Genomic DNA, 22,334 nt, shown 5'->3' with positions numbered 1-22,334 from the left:
GCCCGCCGGAAGTCACGCACGGGGCCGCGCATGGCCGCCTCGGCAGACCAGGCAGGCGGGAGCCTGTACAGGAGATGGAGCTGGAGGAGCCGACAAGAACCTGTGCGGAGAGCGAGTGGAGGAGCCGGAACCGCTGGCCAGGGGTTCGGCCGATGGACTCACTTTGTCCCGCTGGAATTATTTCTGGAGCGAGGATCCCGATATCCCAAACTGTCTGGATATTTGCTTCGAATCTCATTTAAAAAAAAAATAGCTGCTCTGTTTGCTTTTCACTTAGTGCCCAGAAATCCACGAGTTCCTCTACGTTAAACGCAGACCACACCCCCGCGCTCGCCAGGTGGGCAGCACGGACTGGGGTCCTGAGAAGTCTGGAAATCTGCGAGAAGCAGCCTGGGGCCAGGGGCTAGAGACCGGGCCTGGCCCGGCCATCGTGTCCCGGGAAGGTTCGCCCCAAGCGGCAGCACCGTGGACGACAGCCTCACTGCGGGGAGAGTGATAAGCAGCACGTGGGGACAGCAAGGGGACCACAGCCGCCGTGTCCCACTGTCGCCAGCCCCAACTTGCCATGCTCCATGGCAGCCCAAGGAAGTGGCCCAGGCCCAGGGTGTTTCAGCCTTTTCTTTCCCTGTTTCTAGTTCAGCCTGCCCTGCTGGGTGAGGGGCTGGAAACCCACCCAGCATCGACTCGCTGTGTGGCGAGCAGGAGGAAGGAACACCCCGCGACCGCCGAAGGTGCGCGTCCCATTTCTGTTCGTGGAAAGGACACGACACAGCAGGCAGCAGACCTCGCGTCTCCCTGGCAGTGCTCCGGACGGCTTGGTTCTCCAGGGTGCTGTCTTCAGAAGGCAGAATCAGCGGGACAGTTTCAGAACCTCTCTGTTCGGACTCTAAAACTTGGTATCTGAACTACAACACACTTGATGGAAGCTCCGTAAGAGCGAGCAAAGGAGAGAGGTGAAATGCATTTTCCTGGCTGTTCCCTTGCTGAACTAACTTCATGCAACTCCACCACCTGGATTCCTTGTTCTCTCCTTGCAAAGAAAAGGGGAGGAGGGACAGGAACTCACTTGGGCTCGTGCTCGATTCGCCGCTGTGGGGGGGAACGATGGCTAATGATGGCTGCACTGGGCTGAGCTTTCTGACCTGTCTCTAGAGAGGGGTCGCTTCTGCCGGCCCGCTTCTGGGAGGCCATGTGAGGTTCAAGGTTCAAGGTGTCCTGGGTGTCACGACGTGACAGAAGACACCGCATCGGCGGAGGCACAGTTGCATACGTGAGCATGGGATCATTGACTCTGAGCCAAACAAGTGTCCGGCTGCCACGCTGCCGAGGTGCACCTGCTGTGCATGGGGGTTCGCGGTGGAGACCGCGTGCTGAGTGGAGAGCAGGACTGTCTTGGGGCTCACGCCACTGAGGCAGAAGCAGTGCTACATCAGGAGAACCTTGAGGGCAGTTCCGGAGGAGACAAAATGCTGGACCGCTGTGGGGCACGAGGTGGGTGGTCCCCAGGAGGAAGGGTGTGGGAGTGTGTGCGCGGGGTGTCTGGGCACGAGCAAGCCTTCGCCCACGGGAGCCTCCACAGGGTCCTCACCTCCCTCCCAGCCTCGGGCCAAGACTCTTACTCGACGAGGAGAGGAAGGCAGAGGGACGGCAGCTCCGGGAGGCTGCAGAGGCTGCCTCTGCCTCCGGACCGCCCAGCTGCGATGGGACCGGCGGAGACGGGCCCTCCGAGCCTCAGCTCCAGACAGGAGGCGGGGGCAGGGCGGGGGGATTCTCTGCTGCGCGGGACACGACTCCCACCACAAGGCTCTCTCGCCTGCCAAACCAGTGTTGTGCTCAGCCTGGAGACCCTCACGCTGTCAGGAGAGGGCTGCTTCAGAAGTAGAATCTACCATCTTACAGGCGGCATGCAGAATGGGCGCCTCGTCCAGCTGCACGAGCATGCGCTGTCCCTGCACAGGTCACACTTGCGGCTCTTTCCACGGAGACCGAGTGCGATCAGGAAGCACTGGTAATCTCCAGCGGTTGAGACGTCACTGTTCCAAAGCGTCAGTCAGGACAAGGATGTCCCCATGTGGCTTCCGGCGTCTTGGAAGTTCTTTTTCTGGTGGAATTCATGCTGATAAAGCCGTCATGGACAGCAGAGTTTCTCAAATACCCTCAAGTATTGCACCAAGCTGACCGGCCTAGTACAGGGGAGTTTTGGAGCTATTTGGCACATAATAGGCACTCATTGAACACTGGCTGGATTTTATTTATATTTGGGAAATAACTTGACTGTATTTATATACCGAAAAGTTCTTTGCCTCATCAAATATATACTTTGCTCATAAAATCCCAAAATGTAAAAGTCAGAAGCATTACGTGTTGAATGCATTCCCAGGGAGGGTCTGGGAGTGCCTGGGGCCCTGACCCGGACGCCACAATCCAAAGCCATTGTCCCTCTGGCTGCTGGGATCAGGGGCGCTCTGTTTGGGTCCACAACTCCTGAGGCCACACGCAACATCAAGGAGGTTAATTTTCCTGTGCATTTTTCGGGAGACAGGAACCACAGCTTTCCTCAAACTATCAAAAGCTTTGTAAGAAGAAGAAGAAAAAAAAAACCACCCCAGGTCCAGAACCCCTGCTGCTGATGCGGGAGGTCGCGGGAGGGTTACCTCCACCTTCCCAGCACTCGCAGGCCCAGTGGGATATGAGCACTCCCCCAGCTTTCACTCCAACACTCAGGAGCAGCTCTTTGGAGTCATGTTATTAAAACAAACAAACAAACAAAAACAAAAAGAGGACGTTTGCAAAGGAACTGTCTAAAAACAAACACTTGGGAAGACTTTAAGTGGACACGTGCACCGTCTGCGAATACGCACTCGCCTTAATCACTTCCTCTCCAGCCGCCTTCCCCTTCCTGGTTCCTGGCATCTCCTCCAGCTGGCCACAATGACAGAAGCCCTGGCAGGGCAAAGCAACCTTGTGTGGAGATTTCAGACAAAAGGGAAACCACAAATGACAAGTTCTGCAGCTTGCTGTGAAACACAGGCCGCCTCCCATGACAGTCCTCGAGGGCCCAGGTGCCCTTTCTCACAGAAGGGCCTCCGTGCAGCCAGACCTCATTCCCTGACTCTGGGACATTCCTGGGGGTGCCCTCAGCACTGGCACGGGGCTCCAGCCCAGAAGCACCTGGGTTGCACCTGCAGTCTGTGCGGGAGGGACTGCCTGGGTGCGTCGCCTCAGAGAGCCTACTCTGCCTCCTCAGTCAGTTCCTCCTCTTAGCAAAACAGGGGACAGTCACAGCAAAGCTTTCCCATAGCCTAATCTTTATTTTTAAATCCCGGGTAACCAAAGTTAGCCAATAGGAAATAGGTCCATTAACACACATATGCTCGCACACTCACACATACACATGGTCACACACATAGGCACACTCTCATGCACACACTCACACACACACAGGTTACCTTCATTCTGTTCTTTGTCATGTGATGGCAAAGCCAGTCTTCCTATTTCTGCCATAGACCATGCAAGCATGGGCTGCCCCGACCTCTGAGGTGGCCCTGATGAGGAAATGCCAGGCGTCGGATGTTCAGATTTTAGAATATTTTAATGTCCATTTCTTCAGTGGATGCATTTTTCAAATTATCAGAATTAACAATTTACAAAGAGCAGAGCAAAGGAAATACAGGAAATGCAAACAGTTGGTTCTTGCTAATTCAATTTTCAGATTCTAGGCATGATATGATTTTCCAAACAACCAATCAAGAAAATGCTCGCCTCGGGAATCTGGAAATTCAAATGCAGACATATCTTTGGGAACTACAAATGATCACAGCCCCGGCAGCGGGTCGCACGCCGCCTCTGGCTCTCCAGGTCATGTGCAAATGTGCAGGTGCGGTCTCGGCATGAGTCAGTGTCGCAGGAGTCGTGCGCGGGCGTGGCACAGATGTGGGCCTCTTCCAGCTTGCTGAGGGCTCGTAACGGCTGCTCTACGTGTGTGTGCAGTAGATACAATGGCATGTGCTTGTTGACCGTGTGTGTCCGTGTGTGCACGTGTGCATACATGTGTGTCAACGTTCTGATCTGAGCTGGGGCAGAGAAGAGCGACTGCGACGGAAGCGGTTATTTACACGTCTTCACTCGGGGGTATTGCTTCCTGCCCTGCGCTGCTAAGAGGCTCGGCCACCCTGGGCACGTGAGCCCACCGCCTGGGAACCTGTCTGTCTCCAGCAACTCGTGGTTCTGTGACAACAGGCTGACGCACAGTGTGTCCGCTGTGGAGACCCTGCGGCTCTGTGTTGAGGTATGCTCTGGAGCAGGGAGCTGGGAAGGACCCGAGGGGCCTCCTGGCCTGGGAGAACATCTGTCCTGGTTACTGAGGGTGGCTCGGGGTGCTTTGAAAAGACCACATAACATGCTGGGTGAGGTGCCCTGTGTCAGAGGTCCCCCCGGAAATTACCTTTTCTCTCCCTGGAGTTGGCAGCTCCTTGGGGTCTCGGGGTGAGGAATCGCCAACACCTTTGTGGTAGAGAAGGAGAAGAACGTGATAGGGAAGAGGTGTGTGTGGAGGTGAACCTGGGAGAGCACACCTGGAGCGACACAGCAAAGACACTGGCCACCGCCCAGCCCTTCAGAGCCACACAGCCTGGAGGTGGATGGAAGGCAAAGAAGGATGACACTCACCTTAATACTGATGGAGGAAAACCCCAATGTGCCCACAATCCCTGCATACAAGGAAAGCATCAGGTAGTGTTTTCTTAAGAAAAAAAATGTCTGCAGTATTTTATAAGAATACATTCTTCAGAAGCGAGAGGTATTGTCACAACCATCTTCTTCGGTATTGGAAGACCAACAGGCTGACAGTCAACCCTGACGGAAAATCTTAACAATCAACTGAGAATGTTCTCCATCGCTCCGGGTGCCCTGGCATGGCCCTAGATGGCCAGCTGGCGGGAACCGGGGTTTCATCGGGGCCTGAAGCGGCAGACTCTGCCCGTCTTTGGGGAGGAGGAGTGGTGAGAGAACAAGGCAGATGTGGAAGTAACTGGGGGAGATCTACCAGGGAGAAGAGCGTGCACAGGGCGTGCCTGGGCCGGCCTTCAGCAGGCAGGGAGCCAGCCCCACTCATCTCATGAGCTGTGCACCTGCAGCACCTGCTACGGCCACGACGCGGCGCAGTCCGACTCAACACAGGCTCTGACCGGACGCCACGAAGCAGAGTGCCCAACAGGACCAGCAGCCACACAGGTGGAAGGGATTTTCCTCAGGCTTTCTCCAAAGCCTTCCCCTGGCTGGACACCTCATTTGCACACAGATGACTCTATCCCTTCTCTCAAGGGGCTGCCATGAACTCGCAAGGTAAAATCGCACCACCAACAACAGGCCCTGCCTAGCCCGAGGATGGGAGAGAAGGGAGAAAGTTCTCGAGTTTGTGGAAGCCAAGATGGCGCCAGCACTGCCCTCCCAGACCTGCGCTGGGCCCAGGTGGCTGACGGACACCGGGTGGGCAGCCTGCCGCACCCTCGGTGGACTGCCCTCTTTCCTAGGCCTATTTCCTTCCACAGAAAGACACAGCACCCCCTCCCCGAGACACTACATCTCCTGATAAATAAATAAATAAATAAGTGCAACCCTTGGGCGTCAGCTTCCAAGAAAAACACCTTCACTCCCAACTGGAAGACCCTCCCTCGGCGGGAGTCAGGCTGAGATACCTGAGGCCTGGGTTCACAAGCTCAGTGCCTGGTTAGCGTCTGAGATCTCGGCCTGTGCATGGGTGAACCCCAAAACCACTCGGGATCGGGAACAAGGTCCACCCGCAGCCCACAACGTGGCCCCTGGTGCCTGGGAAAGTACAGGAGAGGAGGGGCTGGCTGGGCTTCTCTCAGCCACGTCCCCACCCCCGTTCTCGGCCCCTCTCGGTGAATTACTGGCACTTTAGATCAGATTCATAAATGCAAGTGTGCGTGTGTGCGTGTGCTTACAGAGAAAGGCCAGGTAACTGGGAAATGCTATTATGTACACTGGAAAAAATAAACTCAAACACGTTGTATGAGCCAAAAGGAAAAAAAAAGTGTCTCGTGAGAAAAAGCAATAAAGATGACATCTCAACCACAACTTCTGTTTTAAACGTCAAGTGACAGCCAAAGCCATGATGTCCACCAGCAGCCTCGGTCCTAGCCTCGCGGCCAAGGCCGACCTGAAGGCACTTGTTCTCCTCCACACGGCTGAATGGATGACCCCAAGGAGGGCAGATTTCCAGGGAAGGGAGCAAAGGAGAGGAGACACGGATGGAAATGAACCCTGAATAACTGTGATCCACACAGAAGTGGGGCAGGGGCTGAAATGACCACGTGACACCACATCCAGGGACAGGAACCGTGGGGCCTGGGCAGCACCGCAGCCAGATACAAATATTATTGTGTTTCGACGAACGGAGCACCGCAGGCAGCTTCCGTGCCGCCTCACACGCTCTTGGAAACGTCAAGCTTGGTGAGTTCGTTGGCTTCCTCCAGCCCCACGTCTTCACAGTCATCTTTCTCTATGGCTTTGCCAAACCGACACCTTTCTTCGGCTTTGATGGGCTCTTTCCAGGGCCTCTTGGAAGATGGGTGCGCGTCCCTGGCCTGCGCGTTCTCGCAGCCCAGGGACGTCTTGTCCGAATACTGGACAGAAGGCACCAGGGTGGCGATCTCGTCCGTGGGAGACCGTCCGATGCTGCCATCCACCTGGACGCGGATGTCCGGGGAGATGGACAGCTGGTGTTGCGGCACGACCCCGTTGTCCGTGCACTTGGGGTAAAGGTAGGTCTTCATCTGGCCCTTCCCCTTGACGTTCACCGTCCCTCTGTAGTCGAAGTCATAGCCCATCTTGCTCAGGACACGGTAGCTCTCTTCGCTCACCTGGATGCGGCACTCGACGCCTGTGGTGTCCATCCTGCTGGCGATGTTGACGGTGTCCCCCCAGATGTCATACAGCAGCTTAGTGGTGCCGATGACCCCCGCCGTGAGGGGCCCGTGGTTAAAGCCGACTCTGAGCTTGAAGTTGAACCATAGCATGTTGTTGTTGAAGTCGTCCACCACACGCATCATCTCCTTGGCGAACTCGAACAGGATCTGCAGGTGCTCCTGGGGGTGGCTGCTGTCCTGGCACTGCGTGGTGTTCAGCCCCGAAGCCGCCATGTACGTGGCCCCGATGGTCTTGATCTTCTCGATGCTGCTGTAGTCTGGCTTGCTCAGCAGCTCGTCGAAGTCCCCGATGAGCTCGTTGAGGACCCGGTAGCACTCCTTGCCGCCCTCGTAGTTCTCCTCGTAGAACTCGCTGAAGTTGACGATGCTGGCAAAGATGACCCCTCCGCTGTCGTGGTTCTTGGAGTAGGTCTGGGATACCTTCAGCTGCTCCGCCACGTGGTAGGGGATGATGTTCCTCAGCAGCCAGTCGGCCTGGTCCCGCATGCTCTGGATCTTGGTGCGGTGCAGATCCGCTTCCACGTCCCCGTGGTAGTGAAGGCGGTAGCTGACTTCGAACTCTCGGTTCAGGAACCAGACCAGCAGGAGCAGGAGGAAGAAGACGAGGATCAGCTCCTCGCCCACGAGGCTGGCTGGTCTCTTGCTGTCCTGCAGCAGCGAGCTATTGCACGGACTCCTCCCGGAGCTGGAGAGCAAGAAGACGAGAAAGGGCACAGCTGCTGAGTGCATCTTTTTTATGGGAACGTGGGGAAACAGCCGAGCTGGCTGGCATCCCGTGCAAAGTTTGCTTGAGTCGCAACCTGCAGCAACCGAGGCCGACGTGCAGCCTGTTTCTGTTTCTGTTTGATTGGCAGGAGGAGGACACGGGGGGATAAAGACTGACTTTCATAATTGGCTTCTTCAATAAACGCTCTCTAGTTATTTTTTCCCCCTTGGTTTTTTAAAATGTGTTTTTCCCCCAACTTTTTTTTTTAAATCTCAACCATACATTCTTCCCCCAGACTCAACAACTGTGAATATTTTGCCTCTTTGCCTTTCTTCTTTACACAGTTTAACACTGTGGAAGTAAAGTTGTTGACATCACAGCACTCCAGTCGTTAATAGTCTAGTAAATGTCTCCTAGGAGTAAAGGCACTTCCCTACGTAACCACAGTGCAAATTTTTAATAACGTCTGATATATTTGCTTCTTGCATTTCTACTCTGAAAGACTCATAATTTTATAAAGAATTATGATCAATTCCCTAAATCTCTACTGGTATAAAAATTTGATTGAGTAAATTTCCTCCTTCTCTGGGATAGTTCTATTTTGCCAAGGTCATTTTAATACAACTTTTTTTTTAAGAGCCTAAGATATGCACTTTTAAAAGCAAAGTACACACACTGAGAAGCTCACACAGTGTGGATGACAGGAGACAAGTGTCCCGCGTGCCTAGAATCGGTGCTGTAATTCTCCCGCGGCTGCACGGCGCTCCGACGCAGGAATGCACTGAGGCTCACCAGATCCCTGCCGCCAGGCACTGGGGCTGCGCCCGTCCAGCGCGAGCAACCACGCAGTGAGTGTTCCTGCGCTCGATCGGTTCTTCCGTGTGTGGCCGGGAGGCATGTTAAATGCTGCACGTTTAGGACCGCACTGGCACTTCCCACACCTTCCTCCCGTGACGCTGAAACCACCTCTGCCCGTCTGGTCCACAACTGCTCCTGCCTCCCTGGGAGCTTCTCCAGCTGCGTGGGGTCAGGGCCAGGCAGCTGCTTTCTGGGGACTGAAGAGCAGTGGCCAGGAGCCCCGTCTCTTAATGTTTGCTTTTAAAAATACAGATTTTTTTTTTATGTTTAAAAACACTACCTACTCATAGAAAATTTAGGTAAAAAAGCAGAAATCTAAAAATGATTCACCCATTGTAGGATCATTCAGGTACAATTCCCATTAACATTCGTTGAATTTTCTTTTAGTTTTTTCCCCTATTTTCTTTCTTTCTTTTTTAAAGATTTATTTTATTTATTTGAAAGAGTTACAGTGAGGGATAAAGACAGAGAGAGGTCTGCCATCCACTGGTTCACTCCTCAAATGGATGCAATGGCCAGGTCTGGGCCAGGTTGAAGCTAGGAGCCAGGAACTCCATCTGGGTCTCCCACATCAGTGGCAGTGGCCCAGATAGTTGGGTCATTATCTGCTGCCTTCCCAGGTGCATTAGCAGGGAGCTGAATTGGAAGTGGAGCAGCTGGCACTCTGATACCAGATGCCAGCACCGTAAGTTGCGGCTTAACCCACTGTGCCACTATGCTTGCCTCTATTTAACTTATTCTTCCTAGATTTTATATGAGGGTGCTCCAAAACATTCATGGAAACAATTAAAGAATGCTTATTTTGGTGCAAAACAGTTTGAAATTAATACATAAGGGAGGTCTTTAAAAAGTTCATAGAAAACACATATTATGAAAACTATTCAAGGATTTCTAAAAATTTTGCACCAAAATAAATATATCTTTTTTAAAGAAAAGATCTATTTATTTATATTGAAAGTTAGAGTTACAGAGGGCGAGAGGGAAAGGCAGAGGGAGAGATCTTCCACTTGCTGGTTCACTCCCCAGATGGCTGCAATGGACCAGACTGAAGCCAGGAGCAAGGCGCTTCATTCAGGTCTCCCACATGGATGGCAGGGGCCCAAAAATCTTCTGGCATTTCCCAGACCACTAGCAGGGAGCTGGATCAGAAGTGGAGCAGGCGAGACACGAACTGGCACCCATCTAGGATACCAGTATTGCAGGCAGCAGTGTTACTCACTATGCCACACTGTCAGCCTCTAATAAACATACCTTTCAATTCATTTTCCAAAAAATTTTTAAAGAACCTCACATAATTTAATTTCTATTTTTGAATCTTCAGTCTATTTAGAATTTATTTATAGTAAAGCAAGGATCCAACACTGATTATTTCAAATTTCTAGTCAGTTATTTCGAAGTATTTTGGGGAATAAAATAACATTTTTTTTTAAAAATCTATGAGATTTCCTTTATAACATAATGTCTTACATAAAATAAGAGCAATGCCAGTATGTCTTAATAATCATTTTACTTTCCCAACAAGATATTGTAACTATGTTGTGACATTCCAACATGTACACCCATTTTCCCTCTTCTAAGAACACACACATCATTCATTTCATTCAAGATACAACCGTTCCCAGGAAGTGTAGCGACGAGCAGTAACAGCACAGGCTATCTCAGTTACTCAGACATAGGCACAGTAGTAAAAGCTTACCTGAAATTCTGTACTGCGTCCAGGGGTGACACTACTATGGGACTGAAATTGAAGCACAGGAAAATACGATTACAAAGAAAACACTCTAGAAAGCAACCTGAGAGGGGTTTAAACAAACTTTCCCTCTTTTAGACGTGGTCTAAATGACATCACTGTGATCTATGTATGTCCCCCCAGTACTGAGGGCAGCTCCCTGAAGCCCCACCTTTTGTAAAACTGAGCTAAAGTTTTTGTGTACTGCGCCACGCACTTCCCACGTGGGCAGGCCTGGCAATGATGACGGCGATGGATGGGTTGGCAACGTCTGGGCCTGCTGGGGTCCTGGGCTGGGGGAGCTTCAGCCTCCAGCCCACTGCTACGTGGGTTCACAAGAGGGTGATGGGGTGGCCCCTCGTATTTTTGCCTCACTGGACCCGGGTGGGAAAGCCCCACAGCTGTGACTGAAGAACGCCGGGCACGGCACTGTAGATCTGTGATGGACAGGAAGGGTTAAAAAGCCAACTTCTGGATCTCACGCTCCGGGAAAGAGCTTCGTAATGACCACAATTCCAGATGGCTCCACCTTCAGACAAGTAAACACACGCTGTGTTTTGCTTAAAGTAATTGATTCACTAAAAGCTTCCTTCCAAACATCCAACGGCAATTCTACTTTAAATTCCCTGTTTGATCTTGATCTGCAGAGACCATCTTTCATATTGTTACTAGGGGACTGAGTAAACTGAGCCCATTACTGACCACCGCTTTGCTAATATCCAAAGCTACCTGAGGACCACTACATTTGATGCTGCCGCTATCAGGCGAGCTGGACCGTTCTGCGTAAAGCAGTGGTCCTCAGCCACAGCCGTGCCCCACCTAGGAAAGGCAGCCCTCTGGTTGTCAGAGTAATTCAGAGGGCAAGCCCGTCAGATTCCTGCAAAGCACAGTGAAGAAACGTCCCGTGCGATTTAAAAATATCCTGCTAGCCTAAACCTTCTGTAATTATATTAATAAACATTTGTATAAGCAGTTATATTTAGAAATTTGTTACACAAACAGAAGCTTAGAGGGTTAAGATCCCATGGACTTTTCGAACACTCTGTTCACTCTGTGCTTTCTGCCATCCAAGGTATCACTTTATTTCCAGCTGCATATTTAGACGAACAGCTTAAAAGTCACAAAACCAGCTGCAATGTGCAACAGGCAATTTGAGACTGATTTTGACAGCCTAAGAATGAAACATTATCAATTAGTAGAAGACACATGGAAGTGTTTCAGATTACAGATTGTGTTTGGAGTTTGGAATATTTGCACGCACATTAATGAGCTATCTTGGGAATGGGACCCAAAGCTAACCACAATATTCATTCATGCTTCATATTCACCTAATATGCATATAACCCGATAGTAATTACATATAACTTATACTATCTTATATTGTTTATACCAAGCACATACATAATATTTAACACTTTATTTATAAATATATATATATTTTATGATGATATTTATATTGTATGTCTTTAGTAATTCTGTACACAACACAAAGTCAGTGTACACGAAACCATTAGACCTGTGGCATCTCGTATGCACTCAGAATGTTCTGGAGGACTTCGGATTTTTGGACTAGGGCTGCTCACCTGTGGTATTTTGTCAGGACTACTTCTTTGGCATATTCCTCTTGGGGCATGTTGTGACTTTTCAGACGCTATACGTGCTGTGAGCTACCCGGGGTCATAAACGCATCATAGGAGGCGTCCGTGCTGATGCGCAAGTGGTTGAGCCCTAAGTGACCCTGGGCAAGGTGACCCTGAGTCAAGGGTGCCAGACACACAGTGCCGGTCACATACCTGTCCGGGCACAGTGAGATGTAGAGCAGAAGCAGTGGCCCAGCCCCCACGATGGTGGCCAGGGAGGACCTCATCCAGGAGCTGAGCTGGCAGAAATTACAGTAGTGCACCACGGCGACCAGCACCGCCGAGCCCGTGACCACCGGGAACTGCAAGGAGAGCAGGCGTTAGCGGGGCCTCCTCCTCCTCCTCTCCCTGTCCCGCCTGAGCTGCCCTGGAATTACAGATCTAGCCAATATTAAACTATTGTTGACACCACCACACTGCTTATCTATCTGCAGTAATTTAGACCTTTACCTAGCTAGCAGTTTAAAGGCACATCATGCGTCTTTAACTTCATTACCCAGCACTTCAGCTTGTAAGTCACTAAGCTAACGCCTCAGTCACTGAGGCTGTCCTCCAGGTGTGTGTTACCGTGGACAGCACAGGGCGAGGCCATGCTTGGGAGCTACTGTCAGGTGACTGGTTACCTTCAGAGAGTTTCTCCTTTGGGCACCTGCCACGTGCCCGCTGAAACGTAGTTTGGTGTGAGAGCAGCCTGTCCCCACAGCCTGTGTTGTCCCCACTTGCACCAGAAGTGTGATGTACAACTGCGCTAGCTCACTCTTCATGGAGGGGGCATCAGAGGCTCCCGCCCTGGGTGGCAGCAGCTGATCCAGAGTGTCAGCCCTAAAGACTGGCTCACGATCTTAGGTCGTCTGGAAAGCAGGGCAGATGCTTCTTTGGAAAGCACACAGGAAAACATGGTGCTCCTCGGCTTGTGATGGGGGTACGTCCTGAGGAAGCCGTCACAGGTCAGAACCACCTCGTGGCACCAGCTCAGCCGAGCCCGTCCAAACGTGCCTACACAAACCCGGTTTGTAACAAGATGCTGAGAATGTTGTGTTAATTCCTGGATGCTGGACTGAAAGCGACAAACAGAATGGCCGTGTGGCTGTGTTTGTGCCCCTCCACGAGGTGGACCTGTCAGCTGTCAGGTCTGTCTGTGACTGATGTGGGGAAGACCAAATTGGTGAAACTGAGAGGCAACCGTGCCCGCCGGGGAGTTTGCCCAGCAGAGCCAGTTACGGGGCTCGGTGCCTGGACAGGCTGTGCCAAGTTGTCTCTAAAAGGCGGGCTCAAGCACTAACAGATCATTGGCCTCTTAAAGGGCATATCCTGTATTTAAATTGCTGTCCCGAATAATCAGGCTTATTCAAGAGAGGAGGGAAGGAGGGAGGGAGGGAGGGAGGGAGAGAGGGAGGGAGAGAGAGACACACACACACACACACACGGCACCAGGGAGTCCAGGGAAGCGCAGAGATAAAACTGTCAAGCCGTTACTTACATGTATGTTTGTCTCAAATTCCGAGGTGACATGGGAGTAGACAGCGAGGGCAGGCAGGGACACCAGCACGGCTCCCACGCAGTGGCGCGGCAGCCAGCCTGCGATCCATTCCAGCAGACGCTTCGTGCAGGCCATGACGTCCTCCAGGAAGAACACCATCCTGAGACAGGAAGTGGAGGTCAGGAGTGTGGGGGCCTGGGTAGGTCAGCCTGCTGGGACAGCAGGGACAGGGGCCCGGCCAGTGCTGCCCTTGACTCTCCAGTGCTGCTGCTGGCCCCACCCCACCCCCCAACAGGGGTGTGGACCCCAGGCAAAGCCTCCACCTCCGCATGTTTGGTAGATGGCAAGGAAACTGGCCTTGCTCAGCTCATTGCACCTTGCACTGCAGTAAAATGTGTCGGTCAAAAACCACAAGGGCTTCACTGGGTTCGATGAAGCCCGTAGGAATAGTCACATTAACAGGCCCCAACTGTCACCTGTTCCCACCTGCTCCTGGCGTGAGAGGACCTGAATGGAGCGGTTCTGGAGGCATACTACAGTTGGGGGGGGGGGGTGTCTGGTTCCTATAGTGACAGAGGGGTGCTACTGCCAAGAGCCGGGGGGGCTGTTGACACACACTCAGTTTCCAGGAATGCAATTTAGCCCTGTGCAAACCAAGGAAAGCTCATCTTTGCTCCATCTGGGACATCACCCAGAGCCTTCAGCACTGCACAAAGTCATGGCACAGACTGAACCCAGCTCACGGTGCTTGGCTCACCAAACTCGCCCACCTGTGTGGCCGTCCCCAGTGCTGTGTGCATGAGGCAAACAGCTCTGTCCTGATCTCCCTGGTGGCATACCCAAGGGCAAGCACCATGTACTTTCTTTTCAGCGACTTCCCTTCTGCTTCTCCTGCATATTACCAACTCCTTTTGCATCTGAGTGCCAGGCAGGATGAGCAATACTCAGGGGAGGGTGATGATGTAATATCTTCGCATGAACAGGGGAAGCCCAGTGGGTGGGCCTGGAACTGCTGGTGAGGAGGAGGCTCTCTAGGCCAGGGCAGGGGGAGACAGAGAAGGAGGTACTGGGGGTATCTTGAGGGGGAGATCCGCACATGTGCTGGGGAGACCAGCCCCTCCCTCAAGCCTGCTGCTGGGGAGCAGCACCTGTGCAGAGACCAGGAGCCGCTACTTTGATTCCGAAGGCTCCCTCACCCCCACCCAGGCCTCCGAGCCTTCCGCAGGCCCCAGCACCTGCAATACATCGAACACCCCCACTGAGCTTGGCTGTGACCAGGAACTAGTGACTGAGGGCTGTCCTACTGAGGATGACAGGTCTGGGTGAGGTGGTCACGGTGCACGGACCCCATGGCATGGGACCCAGGATGCAGGCAGCACAGGGCAATCTGCCTGCACGTGGTCAGGGAAGGCGCAGCAGCCATGAGCTTCCTCTGGGGGCAGGGCAGGTCCTGAGGGCCCAGCTACCCTGGCAGGCACCTGTGGCCTGTCTGGATCCTTTCCCCTTTTTAAAATGGACTGGTTTTGTTTGCTTTTAAAATTGAGCTGTATACGTTCTTTACAAATTCTAGATTAGGGCTGGGGAATGTCTGACCTGTAGGCTGTATAAGCCATTGAAATAATTTGGTCTGGCCCTGCCAAGGCAACCGAGGGTGGGGGCTTAAAATTCAATAAATCTACAGCAGGCTAGTTTTTTGAAGTTGATAATTTTGTGAGACCTGTGAATGATGTTATAAATACCCAGGCGACCACGGCAGAAAACAGTTCCCCACCCCTGTTCTAGATCTGACTCTTCACAGATAGGACCTACAAATACTCCCTCCCATCCTGTGAGTTCTCTTCCACTTGCTTGCTTTTTAAAAACTGTTGTTTATTTGAGAGGCAGCGAGAGAGAGAGAGAGAGAGAGAGACAGGGTTCTCGTCTGCTGCTTCTCTCCCCAGATAACTTGAACAGCCAGGAGGCAGGAGCTGAGGAGTTGCAATCTAGGAACTGGATGTGGTCTCTCACGCGGGTGGCAGGAACCCAGTGCCTGAGCCTCAGCACTGCCTCCAGGGTGCGCATTAGCCGGAACTGGAGTCAAGAATGGAGCTGGAATTTAAAGTCACACACTCCGCTGAGGGACGTGGGCTCCCAAATCTGCATCTCAACGGCCAGGCCAAATGCCCACCCTTTTGCTTTTTTGAGAATGCTTTTTGCGGCATGAAGTTTTAAATCTTGATGAAACCACACCTACAGTTTTTCTTTTGTTCCTAAGAAACCACTGGGTAATCCAAGCTTATGAAGACTGAGGCCAACCCATTCCTCTGAGGCTTCGCGGTCGGCACTTGCTGACTTGCGGGCACCTGTCCTTTTCCTTTCCACCTCCCTCTCTCATTTCCTGTCTCCCCACTTTCTCCTTTTCCATCTCCGATCCAGGGGACCCAGGGAGACCTGGCGGCAGTTGGGCCTGCAGTGGGCCCCGGGCTTTCTCTAGTTAAGTGGGCTCCCACTTGTGCCGAGAGCCGGCCAGGAGGGAGGCCACTGCGAGGCCATGGTGAGGGAGGGGCAGCTGGCTGTGGACCCTGGGCCTGCTGTGGGGCAGTTGGAATGCCCCGCCCTAAGCCGTCCAGCCAGAAGGGGGAGCTACAGGCTCAAAGCTGGAGCGGCGGCCCTGCCGCAGGCGCCTTACCTGATGGACACCACGAGGGACAGCACCTCCAGCAGCAGGGCTGCCCCAAAGACCGCCAGGGCGGCCGGTGGAGGAGGCGTGGCCGCGGCCCCATACTTCAGGAAGCAGGTGGCGGAGAGAACCAGGAACACCGTCGTGGACAAGAACACGTCCAGGAGCGAGCTGAAGGTGGCGCTGGCGAAGGTCTTCACGGGGGAGTTCTTTATGACCTGTTGGGCGCGGGAGAGGCGGAGCAGTTTGAGCGCCCGGCCTGCTCCCCACCGGGCACAGGGCTGAGGCCTCAGGCGGATCCTCTCCCTGTTAATGTCACGTTTCACAGTGAGGAAACTCAGCTTTCCCAAAGAAGCTAAGAAAGTTGTCTGGGGACCCGCAGCAATCCACGGCAAACCATCATGTATTTCCCCAGACTGGCGAGTTAATGATTCCGCATCTGTAAAGGCCATCGCCTGGGAGCTTCCAGTCACGCTGGGCCCCAGGCTGAGGTGGTGTGAACGCTGGCCTCGCGGCAGAAGCAGCCGTGGACGGGGTCTCGTGAGGGCAACAGGATGTCCTGTGCGAGCACGCGTGTGCCTTCCCCCAGCCTGCTCTGGCTTGGCCCTGCTGGGTGCTGGGGGCAGGCAGGGCGCCGTGCCCTTGCAGAGCTGACAGCCTATCAGCAAGAAGGGATGGGCATGTGAAATGTAAGATTAAGCATGATAAAGAGACATACGTGTCGTGTGAGGCAGTTAAAGAGGGAGGGAACAACACGTGAACTTGTCCAGAGACCACTGGTTCCAGGCCCCTAGTGGGCCCCCCAGGGGCACGATCCCCATCAGCGCCCACACCAGCCCTCAGGGAAGACACACCACAAGCCTCTGTGTGCACCCTGCACCCGGTCAGGGCTAGGTGGCTGTGCCGAGGCCACACGGCAAACAAGGAGCGAGGCCAGGAATCAGCCCAGACCTGCAGACTCCTGAGTGCAGCCCTGACCTGGGTCCTGGGGGTCTCTCAGAGTGAAGATGCAGACCCTAAAGGCAGGGGCTACCGGTGGAACAAAGAAAGCAGCCAGATGCTGCTTTCCATCTGGCCCCACGACAACGGACATTGGCTCAGCCTACCCCCAGGGCTCCACACTGGGTGTGGGAGCCGGAGGCCCACAGCCAGACCCTTGCTCCAGGATAGACTGGCTCTGGGTGCCTCAGCCAGAGCCCAGGTCCTGGGAGCTGAGTGAGCTTGGGCGGCTTGGGCTGAGGCCACCAGTCAGCCTGGACCCTGGCAGAGCAACCTGGGGGCAGAGTTGGGTTCCAGTTTGCTGCCAAGAAACGTGGGAGTTCTGCAGGTATGCATGCATGCCAGGAGGGTCAGGCTTTCACCCACACTGACCCAGCTCTGCACAGGCACACGCAGCTCTCTGGAGCTCCATCTAGCACCTTGGGGGGACAGCTAGGGCCTGCTGCCACCTGCCTTTGTCCAGCAGAGGGGGCCCAGGGGCCCACTGGGATGCTCCTGTGGACTGTTGCCATGTGGGGGAAATTCATTTCCACCTGACTCCCCTAGTTTCTGGCCTGAGTGGGGTGAGACCCACACGTGTTACTTCTGGTGTTGTGACAACTATCACCCAGACACTGCTGATGCAAGCAAACACTGAAATCTTGGGTTTGATGCATATGACCAAAGAGGACTCCAGCACTGCCAGGAGCTCAGGCAGGAGACCCAGTACCTAGTATAATATCCAGTGTCACTGAACAGAGGCCCAGATCCTGCTGAGAGTCACTGAACACCTGGGGGGTGGGAGCAGGGCGGGGGTCCAAGTGTAACCATTCACTGCTGGGAGTTGAGGCCCGGAGTATTGAGATGCCTCCCCCTGCCCCAAGCAGGGGTCCAAGTCAGAGTTGAGACCACCCTGCTGCCTCTGTGGCAGCCCTGGAGACCCCAATGCCTGCTGACCCTAGAATCCAAATGCCTCCACCTGCACCTCTGTGCTTTCCAAGAGCCTTGAACTCCCACTTTCCAGATCCATGGGCTCTGGGTCTCCCCACCCGGAGCAGGGTGGTGCTATGCTCTCCTCCACAGCACAGCCCCCTCCTTGGACTTGATGCTGGCCTGGGGTCCCCTGTGTGCCCCTTCCACCTCCTCCATCTTCTCCCCAACTTGCTGTGCTTCTCCTGCACTGCTACTTCTGCCTTGGCCCTGTTCTCTCCTCTCTGGGCTCCCTCGCTGGCCCAATGAGGAGACTGGGGCAGCTCCTCCCCACACCGGCACTTCTAGGCAGTACTGCCCACATGTCCACGTCCAACAGTGGACACTACTCACCCAGCAGCCCTCTCTGCCCTAGGTTTCAGACCTGGGACGATGCCACCCATGAGGTCACTCGGGCCAGCGCTGCCCTCTTACTTGCCCAAATCTGGTCAGGCTCGGTGCCTGGGGTGACCCAGTCCTCGGAGCTCTGCCCTGCGGGAGGCTGCCCAGGCCTGACTAGGCTCCACTACTACTTGCTGTGATGTCATTCACCCTCCCCATGCCTTAGTTTCCTGGACACAGGGATAAAACCTGCAACACTTGGGTGGAGCGATGCTTCCACAGGAAGTCACCTTCATGGAGCACGGAGGACGGTGAGCACCAGAATGTGGGGCAGCCTGGACCCTCCCTTCCTTGCCGCCTCCCTCCTTCCTCTCCACCCAGCCTTGCCTCTGCAACAGCTTCCTATCGGACTTGTCCACTCTGTGCCAGACACAATCCGATGGAGCCATCTCCTGTTCCGGATCCCTCAGTGGCTCTCTCTGGACTGCAGCCTAATGCCCAGGGGTGGGGCCCGTGGGACCCCCCCCCCCTTTCTGAGCCCTGCCCACCCCTACACTGCCATCCTACTCCATCCCACAGAGGCTCCTGCCACTCCCTGGATGCAACAGCTTCTCAGATCTCCAAGGTGTGTGTTGGTCCCTTCTTACTGGGTCACTTCCTCCTCCCACTCCTCCTCCCACCTAGGTGAGAAGTTACTTTAAGCCCTCCGTCTGGGGTGACGCCTCGCTGCGTGCTCCATCTGCGGCTCTGGGCTATCATTTCTGTCTTACGACGACCACCCTGTTAGAGTGTGACTTTCCTCTCCAAACCCTGCACCAGGGGCCAGAGCTGGCAGAGCAGAAGCTCGGTGGACACTTGGTGATTGGGGGAGTAGGGGACTAACTTCCAGTTGGGAGGCTTCTGCAGTGCACACAGCACAAAGCGAGGCTGAGACGCCTGGCCTTGCAGCCAGATACACTGGTGTCAGCCCTGGAGGGTGGACCATGTACTTGGCTTTCCTTAGCCTTAACATTCTCCTTGGTAAAACAGAGACAATCATAAGCGCCCTTAAAGGGTTTTGGGAAGCTTAAGTGAGATAATGTTTTGCTGTACAGCACACCAACCAACCAACTGGCAATTCCACTGTGGGAACTGTGCCTGGGAGGTTAACTGACATTCAGTGTTCCAACAAGGCCGTCAGGCCCACTACAGTCTCTGGATAGCCTAGGCCAGGGGTAGAGACTGTGATGGAGAATGGGAGAGCAGAGAGCCTGGGGAGACAGGCACATGGCTCAAAAATCACTCGTGCAAAGGCTGCAGAGTCGGGTATGTGTGCAGAAGGAAGAGAATAATGGGAAAGAAAGTCTGGTCTGGGGTTAGGGTAAGTTTCTTGGAGGAAACTTTGATGTCTGAGCAGAGTTGAAGGACGACAGGGGCTAAGGCGGTGGCAGAGCAAGGGCAGAAGAATGGAGAGCCCGAGTCTCTGGGAGAGAGGTCAGGCCTCCCGAGCTCCCGGGCCCGTTGCGGGGGCAGAGAGCAGACAAGGCGGCAGTGGAGGAGTCTCTCTTGAGAAGCTAGGAGAGATGTGGCTGGGCCTTCCGGGGCTGAGGAGGGCGACAGGGCTGGTAGGCACCAGCCAGAGGAAGGGTCTGGCTGGGCCTTGAAACAAAGGACCACAGGACGACTGTTTTTTTCCCCTCCTTCTTTGTGAAGATAAATTCATTACAGACAGAGGGAAATCAACATTCACCTTCATGTCTCTTTCACTTGCTGAAGCACAAAACTAACAATGAGCCATCCAGTGAGAACAGCTTCCTTGGGTGGAGTTACAGGGGACTCCTACCTCCTCCTGATAGCTGGTTCTGTAGGATCGCTCCAGCTCCGGGTCCAGGAAGTTCAGGCTGAACTGATTGATGGGTGGCTTAAAAAAATAATCCTTCATCAGGCTAGAAGACACAATAAACACAAGCCATCAACATTCAGCCATCACTGGACTCACTTTTGTCAGGAGATGACAATCAGCTACCAAAACACCATTCATTAGACACATCACAAAAGTCACTATGTAACAGAGACTGAGCAACTGTCCCTTTTATTTTATTTATTTAAGCTTTATTTATTTATTTGCAAGTCAGAGTTACACAGAGAGAGAAAAGGAGAGGCAAAGAGAGAAAGAGAGGTCTTTCATTCACTGGTTCATTCCGCAATTGGTGCTAACAGCAGGAGCTGCACTGATCCGAAGCCAAGAGCCAGGAGCTTCTTCTGGGTCTCCCATGCAGGTGCAGGGACCCAAGGACTTGGGCCATCCTCTACTGCTTTTCCAGGCCGTAGCAGAGAGCTGGATCGGAAGTGGAGCAGCTGGGACTTGAACCGGCGCCTATATGGGTTGCGGGTACTACAGGCCGGAGCTTTAACCCACTGCATGCTGGAGCTTTAACCCACTGCACCACAGCGCCGGCCCTGCAACAGTCCCTTTAAAACCCTATGTCTGTGGGACCGGCGCTGTGGAGCAATGGGTTAACACCCTGGCCTCAAGCGCTGGCATCCCATATGGGCGCTGGTTCGAGTCCCAGCTGCTCCACTTCCCATCCAGCTCTCTGCTATGGCCTGGGACAGCAGTAGAAGATGGCCCAAGTCCTTGGGCCCCTGCACTCACGTGGTAGACCTGGAAGAAGCTCCTGGCTCCTGGCTTCAGATCAGTGCAGCTCCGGCCATTGCAGCCATCTGGGGAGTGAACCATCGGATGAAAGATCTCTCTCTCTCTCTCTCTCTCTCTCTCTCTCTCTGCCTCTCCTCTCTGTGTAACTCTGACTTTCAAGTAAAGATAAATAAATCTTAAAAAAAAAAAAAAGACCTATGTCTGGGAAGTCCCTCATGTCCCTACATGTAACCACATTGTATGCTTCACTCCCATTCAGGAACGACCATTCCCCACAATTAAACACAATCAGTAGAACCCTGGATTTGAAAACATATTCCTGACATCCAGGATTAGAAGAGGAGGAAGGCAGCTTTTTGTTGTTGTTCTGAGAAGTGAAGAAGCTGTGGATGCCTGCGCTGAGAGTGCTTATACTGATTGGGAGGCTTCAGATGGAAATGCAATTCAGAACTGCTGTCCTGTCATTCAGAGGGCTGACAGTAATTACCACTGTAAAAGTGAACAGGTTGTTATCGCAAAATTGTGTTTATAGCTGGTGTAATTTCAGTGCTATTGTCACACATGCAGATTGTGTGTGAGACCTGAGAAATGATGAGGCCTAGGATTTCAGTAGCGCAGAAACCAAGCCAGCTTTATGGGACTCTTTCGTTCTTTGATAAATTGCCAGCAAATAATAATATCCTTTTTGTACTGCAGAAAATTATCATAAATTCAAGGGGAAAGTGTTGACATGATTTCCGAAGGCAAACACAGCCGTGAGGTGCTGTCTGTCTCTCATACAGCAGCTATTAGAATGAAACCAGGGGCCGGCGCTGTGGCATAGTGCGCTAAGCCTCAGTCTACAGTGCCAGCATCCTTATGGGTGCCGGTTCTAGTCCCAGATGCTCCTTTTCTGGTCCAGCTCTCTGCTGTGGCAGTAGAAGATGGCCCCCCTGCACCTGCGTGGGAGATCCAAAGGAGGCTCCTGGCTTCTGGCTTCAGATCAGCTCAGCTCCATCCACTGCAGCCATTTGGGAGTCATCCAATGGATGCAAGACCTCTCTCTGTTTCTCCCTCTGTAACTCTACCTCTCAAATAAATAAATAAAAATCTTAAAAAAAAAAAAAAAGAATGAAACCAGACAGGCTGTGTCAAGTGCCTTGCCTGTGCCTGGCACACAGGAAGGCTCACCCTGCACACATTCCTTCCTTGCTGGGCTGTGCAGGGCACGCTCTTGTTTTTGGTGACAGACGTGCAGTAACGTGCTGCATTCCCAGATGCAGAAAAGAGAAAACTCTATCTCCTGATGTCAGCCCTGTTGCCTCTCTGCCACTCGGGTAGTACGAAGGGATGAACAGCAGAGCTGCCGTAAGGAGGATGTGCAACGGCCACACGCTAGCACTCAA

General features: G+C 53.3%; 1 protein-coding gene across 4 annotated transcripts in view; it reads right to left on the bottom strand.

Moving 5' to 3' along the window:
- Positions 1 to 3,573: 3,573 nt before the first annotated feature.
- ADCY9 (adenylate cyclase 9) overlaps positions 3,574 to 22,334 on the bottom strand; it is a 132,878-nt gene continuing 114,117 nt past the window's right edge. For all 4 annotated transcript variants that reach the window (XM_051836275.3, XM_089321283.1, XM_051836274.3 and 1 more), the window contains exons 6-11: positions 20,134 to 20,236; positions 16,032 to 16,240; positions 13,364 to 13,523; positions 12,037 to 12,185; positions 10,211 to 10,252; positions 3,574 to 7,635 (exon numbers count right to left, since the gene is read on the bottom strand). In XM_051836275.3, the coding sequence (XP_051692235.2) occupies positions 6,447 to 7,635; positions 10,211 to 10,252; positions 12,037 to 12,185; positions 13,364 to 13,523; positions 16,032 to 16,240; positions 20,134 to 20,236 (1,852 nt within the window). In that variant the 3' untranslated portion in view covers positions 3,574 to 6,446. The remainder of the gene's footprint in view (positions 7,636 to 10,210; positions 10,253 to 12,036; positions 12,186 to 13,363; positions 13,524 to 16,031; positions 16,241 to 20,133; positions 20,237 to 22,334) is intronic.

Source organism: Oryctolagus cuniculus, chromosome 19 (assembly GCF_051225735.1).
Source record: "Oryctolagus cuniculus isolate XC-2025 breed Fujian yellow rabbit chromosome 19, ASM5122573v1, whole genome shotgun sequence".
NCBI classification, from domain to species: Eukaryota; Metazoa; Chordata; class Mammalia; order Lagomorpha; family Leporidae; genus Oryctolagus; species Oryctolagus cuniculus.
Note: the sequence above shows the minus strand (reverse complement) of the source record. Positions and strands in the feature narration are given on the sequence as shown.